Source organism: Lissotriton helveticus, chromosome 2_1, assembly GCF_964261635.1.
Source record: "Lissotriton helveticus chromosome 2_1, aLisHel1.1, whole genome shotgun sequence".
NCBI classification, from domain to species: domain Eukaryota; kingdom Metazoa; phylum Chordata; class Amphibia; order Caudata; family Salamandridae; genus Lissotriton; species Lissotriton helveticus.
The window spans coordinates 1,849,630,907-1,849,643,536 of NC_136059.1; the positions used below are offsets into that span (position 1 = coordinate 1,849,630,907).

The 12,630-nt window shown below is 42.7% G+C and overlaps 1 protein-coding gene across 2 annotated transcripts in view; it reads left to right on the forward strand.

Moving 5' to 3' along the window:
* SCLT1 (sodium channel and clathrin linker 1) overlaps positions 1-12,630 on the forward strand; it is a 558,774-nt gene that overhangs the window by 412,132 nt on the left and 134,012 nt on the right. The window contains exons 17-18 of one of the 2 annotated variants that reach the window (XM_078677643.1): positions 7,426-7,622; positions 8,136-8,419. In XM_078677643.1, the coding sequence (XP_078533769.1) occupies positions 7,426-7,622; positions 8,136-8,142 (204 nt within the window). In that variant the 3' untranslated portion in view covers positions 8,143-8,419. Of the gene's footprint in view, positions 1-7,425; positions 7,623-8,135; positions 8,420-12,630 lie in introns of those variants that run through there. The other variant, XM_078677642.1, reaches the window with a different exon arrangement.

Below are 12,630 nucleotides of genomic sequence, written 5' to 3' on the forward strand. Positions count from 1 at the left end.
AAAAGGCTTGATAGATGTCATTAACTTTTGTGAAAAAGAAATTTGCCAGTGCGTCACAAAGGGGTTGAGAGGGAGGAGGGGCCAGGTCAGGGGTTTTCCCTGCTAATTGCTTTGTTATATCATAAAGTTGTTTATTGGAGTTCTTGGCATTCTCAATTTGTTCACTAAAGAACTTTCTCTTGGCCTCAGTAATCATCTTTTTATATGCGAGAAGCATCTCCTTGTAATGGGATTTGTTTTCTGGGTCGTAGGATTTCCTCCAGTGTCTCTCACTATTCCTACAGCGTTGCTTCTGTTTCCTAAGGTTTTCTGTAAACCAGGGCGCGGAAGGCGTTATCCTATTTCTAGTTACTGTTTTCAATGGGACCAGTAAATTCGTTGCATGACCTAGCCATTCCAGGTATTGATTAGTAGCTATATTTGAATCTAAGGATATAATGGGACGAGTGCTATCCAATAAGGCTTTTAAGTGTACGTTGTTTATATCCTTCCAAGCCTTAAAAGATTTGCGACTAGGAACCACCGTACTATATGTGGGGGCATCCTTAGAGGTAATTGTACACAAAATGGCATGATGGTCCGACCATGGGAGCGGGAGGATATCTTGTATATGGATACCGTCTAAGTTAGAAAAAATACCGTCCAGAGTATGGCCGGCATCATGAGTGGGAGATGTAACCAATTGACGGAGCCCTAGGGTTTCCATATCTGATAATAGAGATTGAGTTTCAATGTTATCTAACTTTTCTAGATGAAAATTGAAGTCACCTAGAACCGTTAGTGAATCTTCTATTGCTAAAGATGCCAAGATTGTATTTAAATTTGAGAGGAATCCAGAGCGTGCACCTGGGGGTCTGTATAGAAGAACTCCATTAAAAAACGGTGTTGGATCTAGCCCTGATCTCTTGACTGGGTGAGAGTATTCTGCTTAATTCAGAGACTCTGTCCATCACCACCCCTTGTTGTAAATTATTTTGTCCACCCTAAGCGTGGAAGGGTATACTCAGATGTGAGTCCCTTGCTCATTGCACCATCAGGATTCAAGCAAGCCGGGTCGAAGACGGCTGTAATGCCAGAAACCGGTCCCCGGAAGCTTGTTTCCTTCCCAGTGTAAGAATTGGCTTTTGTAGTTTGGTTTGCCCTGTTCCCATCATGCACTGGGACAGGAACAGACTAATTTGCATACAGCCAGGTTCTGAAACTGGGATGGTGCAGTGAGCTAAAAAACGGTGTTGGATCTAGCCCTGATCTCTTGACTGGGTGAGAGTATTCTGCTTAATTCAGAGACTCTGTCCCTCACCACCCCTTGTTGTACATATTTTTGTCCACCCTAAGCGTGGAAGGGTATACTCAGACATGAGTCCCTTGCTCATTGCACCATCAGGATTCAAGCAAGCCGGGCCGAAGACGGCTGTAATGCCAGAAACCGGTCCCCGGAAGCTTGTTTCCTTCCCAGTGTAAGAATTGGCTTTTGTAGTTTGGTTTGCCCTGTTCCCATCATGCACTGGGACAGGAACAGACTAATTTGCATACAGCCAGGTTCTGAAACTAGGATGGTGCAGTGAGCTAAAAAACGGTGTTGGATCTAGCCCTGATCTCTTGACTGGGTGAGAGTATTCTGCTTAATTCAGAGACTCTGTCCCTCACCACCCCTTGTTGTATATATTTTTGTCCACCCTAAGCGTGGAAGGGTATACTCAGACATGAGTCCCTTGCTCATTGCACCATCAGGATTCAAGCAAGCCGGGCCGAAGACGGCTGTAATGCCAGAAACCGGTCCCCGGAAGCTTGTTTCCTTCCCAGTGTAAGAATTGGCTTTTGTAGTTTGGTTTGCCCTGTTCCCATCATGCACTGGGACAGGAACAGACTAATTTGCATACAGCCAGGTTCTGAAACTGGGATGGTGCAGTGAGCTAAAAAACGGTGTTGGATCTAGCCCTGATCTCTTGACTGGGTGAGAGTATTCTGCTTAATTCAGAGACTCTGTCCCTCACCACCCCTTGTTGTAAATATTTTTGTCCACCCTAAGCGTGGAAGGGTATACTCAGACATGAGTCCCTTGCTCATTGCACCATCAGGATTCAAGCAAGCCGGGCCGAAGACGGCTGTAATGCCAGAAACCGGTACCCGGAAGCTTGTTTCCTTCCCAGTGTAAGAATTGGCTTTTGTAGTTTGGTTTGCCCTGTTCCCATCATGCACTGGGACAGGAACAGACTAATTTGCATACAGCCAGGTTCTGAAACTGGGATGGTGCAGTGAGCTAAAAAACGGTGTTGGATCTAGCCCTGATCTCTTGACTGGGTGAGAGTATTCTGCTTAATTCAGAGACTCTGTCCCTCACCACCCCTTGTTGTAAATATTTTTGTCCACCCTAAGCGTGGAAGGGTATACTCAGACATGAGTCCCTTGCTCATTGCACCATCAGGATTCAAGCAAGCCGGGCCGAAGACGGCTGTAATGCCAGAAACCGGTCCCCGGAAGCTTGTTTCCTTCCCAGTGTAAGAATTGGCTTTTGTAGTTTGGTTTGCCCTGTTCCCATCATGCACTGGGACAGGAACAGACTAATTTGCATACAGCCAGGTTCTGAAACTGGGATGGTGCAGTGAGCTAAAAAACGGTGTTGGATCTAGCCCTGATGTCTTGACTGGGTGAGAGTATTCTGCTTAATTCAGAGACTCTGTCCCTCACCACCCCTTGTTGTAAATACCTAGTGAACGAGCATTAATGAGCGCTACTGTGGTGTTTGTGGGTTTTCTATTGTTCGCCTTTCTAGGGTCAGCAGTATTGTTAATAAAAGGTATAGAGGACTTACAATGGGGGCAGCTCATGGTAGTTGTATTTACAGCATACTCAGGGTCATACCTCATGCAGTTACTTCCTGGTACTGGTCGTAACTCATGTAATTTCGCAGTAGAATAAAATAGTTGGGGCTCTATGCGACCAGGACCAGGGGATATGGCCCTGGGCGCAGACGGGCTTGCCTTTGGCCGCCTTCGGCGCGCTGCCGGCGCGCCCGCTGCGCGGACGAGATGACATGGTCCTTATATGCGGGTGGAGGAGGGTGGGAGGCGTCCTGCAGCTGGACCGCAACCCTTTCCTCCTTGTAATATGGCGGCAGCAACCCTTTGTCCCTCGTCGTCAGCACCTAGTCGGCTGCACAGGGGATCAGGGTTCGAGGTGCAAGGAGCTCTAAAGTGCAGGTATTTAAAAATCACCCATCAAATTCTCCGGTCTCATTTGAGGTGAAGCAGCGTTACTATTAAAATAAACACAGTTTTTTAAAAAGTGTTAAAGGGACAGAAAATAGAACCCCCGGCATCCGCTTCAGGGGAGAAACACGCACTAAGTCTGCGCACTGCGCTCTTGCGCCAATTAAATATCCCGGGAGGGCGGGAGGCTTCCTGCAGCTGGACCGCAACCCTTTCCTCCTAGTAATATGGCGGCAACAACCCTTTGTCTCTCGTCGTCAGCACCTAGTCGGCTGCACAGGGGATCAGGGTTCGAGGGGTGCAAGGAGCTCTAAAGTGCAGGTATTTAAAAATCACGCATCAAATTCTCCGGTCTCATTTGAGGTGAAGCAGCGTTACTATTAAAATAAACACAGTTTTTTAAAAAGTGTTAAAGGGATAGAAAATAGAACCCCCCGCATCCGCCTCAGGGGAGAAACACGCACTAAGTGTCGAAGGTATAAAACAACAAATTAGAAAGCTGCAACGTACCTGGCTCAAAACAAACGCCAAACAAGACAAACTTCACCTACAGAAAATTAACAGATTATACAAGTCTGCTATCAAAAAAGCTAAGAAAAGGTACTATTCAGACAGAATTCAAAGCGCTAAATGTACAAATAAAGAATTCTATAAAATACTCAATGAATTTCGCAAACCAAATTGCCTAGAAGTAACTCATCCTGTTTCTCAAGATTTCACAGACAAACTGGCAAATCATTACACGGACAAAGCAGACACATTGGAAACAGAAACAAAGCACCAGCACTAACCCTTGTACAAAACAACAATCCTCTAATCAAGCCTCTCCGTTCCTTCCGACACATCTCACACAATGAATTTATGGACCTGGTCAAAGCAAGCAGGCCTGCCGGCAGCCCTTCTGACCCCTGTCCGCCACAAACTTTCAAGACAATTCTTTTAACAACCTCTGCTGCCACTCCAGAAGGAAGAATCATCAACAATTCCTTAACTACTGGAATATTTCCAGAAGAACTCAAAAAGTCATACATATGCCCTTTACTGAAGAAAACAAACTTGGACCTGCTGAACCCTGACAACTACAGACCCATTACAAATGGACCGTTCCTGGGCAAACTGATAGAAAGAGCAGCGTTCGCCCAGATGTCACAATTCATTGAAGAGAATGACATACTTTCAAACTTCCAAACAGGATTCTGTCCGGGCAGAGGCACTGAATTTGCCCTCCTTGCCTTCTGGGATGATCTAAAGAATACAGTTGACCGCAACGGGGTTGCTGCGCTACTCCTCTTTGACCTCTCAGCTGCCTTTGACACGGTTGACCATGACACTCTGAAACAAAGAATCTATGAATCCGGCATATAGGGAACTGCTTTAGACTGGATAGTGTCCTACCTTCGAAACAGAACTAATGTCATCCATACCCCACCTTTCTCGTCCAAACCATACTCCACAAAAGCAGGGGTCCCTCAAAGTTCAATCATCTCGTCCATGCTTTTCAACATCTACATGAAGTCATTACCAGAACTGATCGATAAATTTCACCTCACGTGCTATAACTATGCAGATGACACGCAAATACTCCTTCAACTGGAATGCCCCAAAGACATTGGAAAATCACCAATTTTCAGCTGTCTCAGAGCCGTGGATCAGTGGATGACCTGGAGCCATCTCAAATTGAATGCTTCAAAAACTGAAATACTCACATGTGGCGATTGGAAACATTACAACCCGCTTGCCCCATGGCCTGATGAACTGGGATCACTGCCTAAAGTATCAAAGGAAGTAAGAAACCTCAGAATGACCATGGACTCCAAGCTGTCGATGAATGCCCGAGTGGATAAACTCGCAAGATCAAGCTTTGCTACTATAAAAACGTTGCGACGAATTTTCCCTCATTTTGGATTTCCACAGGAGGTCCAAGCTATCATCTCCCTTGTTCTGTCCAAACTCGATTACGTCAATAGCCTCTACCACGGATCACCTTTAACGACCATGAAAAGACTACAACGGATTCAGAACTCGGCTGCCAGACTACTCTTGCATATCAAACTGCGAGCCAACATCTTCCCTGCCTTGAAAGCCCTGTATTGGTTACCGGTTGCCAGGAGATCCACGTTCAAGCTACTTTGTATCACCCACAAAGCAATACATGGAATGGGACCACTCTTCATCAGGAATAAAATCACCAAACATATTCAACAAAGGAACCTCCGCTCTAAAGGAGCATCTCGCCTCAAAATCCCACCATACAAGAAAAAACCATAGGTGGCACATCCTTCTCTGTTCAAGCAGCCAAACTATGGAACTCTTTACCCCCCAACATAAGGTCCACCGACAACCACCTTATCTTCAGATAACTACTTAAGATTTGGCTCTGCCCCACATAAGCACCATACGCAAACAGAAATTTACAGCATATCCCTCTGTATACAAGCATTTTTTTTCTAACTATAGATATGTACCTATCTTTGTGTATTACTTTGTATAAACATGTAAAATAATTATGTTGTTGAGAGAAAAAATAATAAATAAATAAAAATCATCTTTGGTCTACATATACATACTTCCAATGTGCATCTATGTACCTTCCATGTACTTGTATCTGTGTGTCTGTTACTTTTCTCCTGAAAAAGCATATCCAATGCACTACCCTATTTCTCATCCTGTGCCTCTATCAATATATTTGATCTACATATACTTACCTCCTTTATGTATCTATATACTTTCAATGTAATTATGGATCTATACATTTATCACTTTCTGCTAATTTAGCATGTCCAATGCACTACCCTATTTCTCAGCCTATACTTCGCTCAATATATCTTCTAGCCCAACCTTCTGACTCATCTAAAACTTCTTTTACTACTCCTTCCATTGCACTACCCTATCTCTCATCCTATACATCTATCAATATATCCTCTACATCCACTCTCTCATTTATCCCAAACCCCATACCACTACCATGATTGCCAAAATAACCCTTTCTAGACTCTCCTACTCTACCCCTCCTTTCATCATCTGACACCTCTTTTACTATACCGATCCCCTAAAACAAACCTTTCTAAACACTTTCCTCTGAGTCCTCCCCTCCAAAACTCCTTTTTACTCATCCAAAAGCCTCCTCCTATTGCTAAGACCTCAAAAAAATAAAAATAAAAATAAAATCTTTCACTCTTTTATCCCTCCACTGTCCTTTTCAATCGAAATTAACAGACTAACATGTTCACTTCTCAAATTCCATATTAAACTATACTAATATACTACCCAAATAACTGAATAACATATCCACTACTCAAATTACTTCATAATTTTTATTTTTACTATACTCATTTTCAAAAGTAATCTTTTATGGGTTCTGGAGTTACGTGCTACTCGCCAGAAAAGCGATTCAACACCCATCAGGGGTAACAAGTGCTATATGAATGCAAATCTTTCTTCCCCTTTTATCCCTCCACTATCCTTCTCACTCCAAGTAACTGACTAATATCAACCACTGAAATTACTACATATTTCGCCATATTAATTCACCACTAATCCTTTGAGGGCTTCCTGAATAGCGTGCGTCAACAAGCGCTATATAAATACAAACCTTTGTCCTCCTCTATTCTTCTGCTATCATTCCAAATCCAAATAACTGACTAACCTATCCACCACATAAAATGTACTTGCATGTTTCACTACACTAATCCTCTATGGGTCCTGGAGTAGCATGCAACTTGCTGAAAAAGCGCTTTGACGCCTCGTCAGGGGTAGTAAGCGCTATATAAATGCAATTACAATACAATACAATGTATCAGTTTATGCGCTCACTCATCTATACATTAATTCACTATGTCAACCACCTGTTGGTTCATCTATGTACTTAATGTACCTATACATTCGCCAATACATCCACTTACTCATCCATTCATTTCCCCATTAATGTGTTCACCACCTTATCAATCTGCAGAACCATACATACAAAATTACAGTTAATGAAGAAACACTTTCATTTAAAGAATGCCCTTACCCATTTAGACCTTTTGTTCAGACCTGCACAATGTTTTGATAGTGTGTTTCTTTGTTTCTGTACCATTACTAAATTGATGTTTTAAGAAAAGAGTGCAGCCAGCACAGGTTTTTACGGTTAGGTTTTAACACCAACTTCCAATCTGACTATTTGCATGAGGAAATTATCTGACACTTCATAGGGAATTATTTTGTATTTCAACAGATATGCACAATGCAACATGAATATTCCGCAAAGGAACAAGGGTTTGAGATTCAGCTGAAAGAGCTGGAAGACAGTAGTCGAAACTCAGCCAACGAGTTGAGACGGCTACTTATGGCTCAGCAGAAAGCAACTAACCGATGGAGAGAAGAAACCAGAAAGCTTACAGAAGGTGCTGAAAGCAGACTTAATAATCTAAGGTAGGTTTTGAGAAAAAGATATACATGTGCTGAAGTTACCATTCTAGCGATCTAGAAACATGCCTCTATTTGCTCAGGACATGTTATGCCATCAGGTGTAATTGTCCGATCTGCCAATCGTGAACGCTGATGTGTTCCATAAACAGATTTTAGTGCTGCAGTGTTGCATCTGGAACATATGAACCTGGAACATGTCTTTTACCTGTCCTTTAGAAACATGTCAGACCATCTTGCTAAAATTAAATGTTTTCTTCACACTTTTGCTCAGACAATACTCACTTACATTATTTTTGCGCTTTGGTTTAGAAACCACTGTATTTGGCCAGGGCTGCACTAACCTCACATCAGAATTTTATAATAAAGTATCATAGGATGTTACCGTATATCCCCCTTGATATGTTCCCTATATTCACTGCAAAAAAAAGAACTATAGGCCTGATTTAGATCTTGGCAGTAATCCTCACTTTTTCGATGGATTCCACATCCGCCTACTTGGTGGTCTGCCCACTCTAGATGCTGATGGTTCGACTGACGAAAAACGATTGGAGTGCTGCTGACTTTGCCAGGTATGTTCAAGCAGCTGTCGGACGGAGTACATCCAGTTTGTCCGCAGGGCCAATCACGATGTCCCTTTCCGCCTTTGTGACTGTGGCTGTAAAACCCCACTACTCAGTTGGTGGTTTGGAAGGGATATAAGGTAGAAAGTCACATTTACTCAACTTCACACTTCCTTTTTTACCATGGACCCGATCTTCCAAGTTCTGCCTCTGCCACTGCTGCTTTATGATGAAAAAATCAACACCGTTGTGGCTGGAATTGACGGTAAGCTCTACTTTTACCTGTTACCTTTTGACTTGTCTGTTAACATTTGCACTGAACTTGTGCATTTTGAAATCGATCTTACAAGCAATAGCATACCAATGTGCAATGCATATGAGCGTAATGTTGACATTTAAAAAATTTTAAGAAATACACCTGCATGCTTACATTGTATTGTATTTCACAATTGGTGCAAGCTGCTTTAAAAAAAATGGACACTTGCACAAAAAAGAATATCAATCACAAAATCAAAAAGTCACCATATAGGTGTCTAAATAATTTTTGAAAATTGTCAAATTAAAAGCATATGCATCACACATCCTTGGGATAAGTGCAGTGTGTCAGGATGTAGGAATTGCACTAGGCAAGGTGTAACCTTTATCTTATTGATTGCCTGTAAAATCAATGTCATTCCCAAATTTGAATCATTCAACATAGTCATCCATCTAACATTTCCCCTTGTCTAGTGCAAGGCCTGTATTGTATCCAAATTAAATATTCACATTATTTTTTACGGTGTCATGCATATGTGTTTATGCTTATCAATAATTAAGGTGAAATAAATACACCGGTAGTAACACTTAAAAAAAGTTATTTCCAACAGTATTTGTTGGTGTAAGTGTCCATTATAATGATGAATGTCTGCACCTTAATACAAGTGCCCTTCACATACTATTTTAACCAGTGTATACACTTAACAAAGTAAAAATAAAAAAAAACATTTGGTTTTCTGCCATAATGGTAAACAAAAATATGTACTTCACAAATTCGTCATAAACATTTCTAGGAATCAAACAATTGGCACGGAAAATTAATGTCAGGATAAACTTGGTGAAATCAAACTCCTGGTTTATTAAACCAAAGAGATGCATCTCTCAAATAAAAAATATAAATAAATGGCAGTTCGTTATAACAAAATGTCCAGTGCACTATTGTGCTGTAGCACTAAGCTTGCCACCTAAATAACTGCCATGGGGAACCTCCTCAGGAAGGGGCATTGAGTGGGCTCAGAGCAGGAACCTGAATAATCTTTCTTGCTTGGGTTTGGGAGGGGTGGTCTTGTGTTTGGGAGGGGTGGTTTTGGCTTTGGGAGAGATGGCTTGGGTTTTGGAAGGGGTGGCTTGGTGTTTTGGAGGGGTGAGTTAGGGTTTGGAATGGTACACGGCGAGTACAATTAAATCTTCATGGGGAATATGGGTAGGATGGTCGGGAGCGGGTTGGGAGGTAGAGGGAGTGGCAGTGGGTGATGTGTATGTGTCTGTTGAGATTGCAGTTGCATGTGGGTCTGGTGTATGTCATGTACATTTGTATGCGTGTTTCTTCCTAGGTGTATGGTTTTCAGGTAAGTGTCGGTGTTTGTGTTTTGTGGGTGTTGTTTCTAATGTATGTGTGGATAAGTGTTCTGTTGATATGCTGGGTGTGGTTGCGGTGGTGCATATGGGTGTGGTGGTGGTGGTGGGTGTGGTGTCTGTGGATGTGTTGTCTGGATGTGCTGGTGGTGCACAGGGGTGTGGTGTCTGGGTGTTCTGATGGTGGTGCATGCAGGTGTGGTGTAGGAGGTGGTATCTGTGGGTTTGGTGGTGGTTGTTGGGGTGGGGGTGGCGGTGGGGTGGGCAGTTGTCTGGGTATGTTGGTGGTTCTGGATGTGGTGTGGGTGGTGTCTGTGAGTGTGCTTTTTTGGAATGGCTGTTGTGCTGGTTGTGGTGTTGGTGTTGGTGGGGTGGTGAGTGTGGTGTCTGTATGTTTTTTGGGTGTGTACCTGTGCTTATGTGTGGATGTGCTGCTTGTGTGTATTGGAGTGGATGCGTGCAAAGGACTGAGTTTGCTTGGGACAGGGCTGAGAATAGGGAATTGGGATGGAGAAGGGGCCTGAGTTGGGGCACAAGGTTGGGCTAGCTGGAAGGATGCGGCCAGTGAGGAGGCTAGGCCTGTAAATGCTCTCTGCAAGCCAGACATAGCACTATGAATGCCTTACAGGTAACCTACTATTTATTGCCTGTGGCAACTAAGCCCCTGGATGGCATTCAGGTGTGCAGTCTGGCCTATAGAAGATGATATTGTGGAGCTGGTGGCCTCTGTTGCAATCCCCTCACCATCCATGCTACTGGGTTCTTCAGTGCCAGTGGTCTCAGCACCCAAACCACAGTGGGCAGCTGCTTCCCCGCCTACGTGGTCAATGTCTTCGCCGCCTGCTCTTAATGGTGTTGTAATGACATATACAATAGTTTTATTGAATCTGTGTAAACAGAACTGACCATGAACTTTGATCACAAAACCGTTATTTCACCTGCTTCTAGGCTTTCAAACCTTGGTTCTACATTAGCATAATCGTATGCATGTATGCATAATTTTAAGCAACCATTTGGTCACAGTTTTGCAATTTCCCACAATAGCTCCTATATAAAAGGTACGATCTTGTCTCTTGTTCATTTTTATTTATCTCCAAGAACTATGTAATACCTCTAAATGGTTGGGCTTTGTTGTTTAGAATAGTGAACTTATTTCATCAAAAAGGATATAAACCAAAAAACCATTGTACACTTGGTTTACAAGACCCACAAATATGCATTATTTTCATTCACAGAAAGTAAAATATGAATCATTGGTTGTCAACAAATACTGCAACTTTGTACCAATATTTGTATAAACTGAAAGCTTGATTCCTTTGTTTGGGCATTTCACAATGGTAATACTTACTAACAGTTACTAAAGTATATTTAAAATGGAAAAAATATTATATGGATTCTGTGGAAGAAGTTAAGAAAATAATATCTGAAAGAAACAAGTTAGTGTTAGATTCCTTACCTTAAAATATCCCCAGACATCAGACTGGATCCGGAAAGTTTTGCAGCCCACGGGCTGCAGGACGGGCTAATGTTTGCCAACGTGACTTCAGGTACGTTAAACCGGAATAGCTATGTTTTTTATCCATCTGCAATTCTCCACTCACTGAGACCCCGTATTTCCATTGACTGTGCCACATGTATCCTGCCTTGCCACAACTTTTTATGTTCCGGCTGTGGTTTTTCCACTGGCAAAATGCGGCTCTCCAAAACTCAACAGTACATTAAACACTGTAGGGGGAAAAGGAAGCCCAAGAAGGGTGGTATTTCTCCTCCCTCTTTGCTCCACTTTTGGAGCTTAAACTGCAGATCGCTCCCTAAGAATAAACTTGACATTTACGATTTCATAATTGAGGAATCGCCGGACGCCTTATTTTTGACCGAGACCTGGATTCACGGTAGTTCAGGTCCAGATATCGCCGCAGCGATTCCACCTAACTATGTTATGGTACATCAGGATAGACCCTCAGGTAAAGGAGGTGGAATTGCTATTATTTTCAAATCCACCTACCAATGTAAACTGGAGGCGTTACATCTCCCAGGTAGTGAAGCTGCATTATTTAAACTCACGATCAATCCCCGACTGACGCTCTCTGGCCTGTTAATTTATCGGCCACCGGGGAATGCTGCTTCTTGGATTCCTTTGCTCGTGGATTGTCTATCAACTATACTCTTGAAATCAAATAATTTCACCATACTTGGTGATTTAAATATTCATCTAGATGATGTCAATAATTCCCTCACTAATCGTTTTTGTCTGATCTTGAGGTCTTTAACCTCAAACTTCATAACATTGGAGCTACTCATCTTGCCGGCCATTTGCTGGACCCAGTCATTTCCACTGTTCCATTTGACTGTTCTCATTTGGCACGCCCGCTGGTTTGGTCTGACCATTACGCTGTACCTTTTGTGCTACCACCCGGTCTTTTTACAGCTAATGATCACGTAGAGGAAACAAAACCTTCACATCGTTGGGACAGGATTGATATAGCTGCTTTTAATCTGCATCTAACTGAGACTATTCCTTCTCTCAGCAACACTGAGCAAAATTTGAATGCCCCTATTTCCAAGTGGTTAACTGATGCAGTATCTATTTATGCTCCTTGTTCTGGCAGCAAATTTCGATCCTTGCGTCCCCCAGCACCTTGGTACTCGGATGAGTTAAAAATCCAACGTGTTAAATGTAAAGCTTTGGAGAGGAAGTGGAGAAAGTCCTACTCCGCTCCCTCTAAACTGATTTACAAAGATGGGCTAAAGGCTTATCATGCCAATTGTAAACGGGCCAAAGCTGCTTACATTACCTCTACCATCACTTCAGTGCAGAATTGTCCTCGGACTCTTTTTTC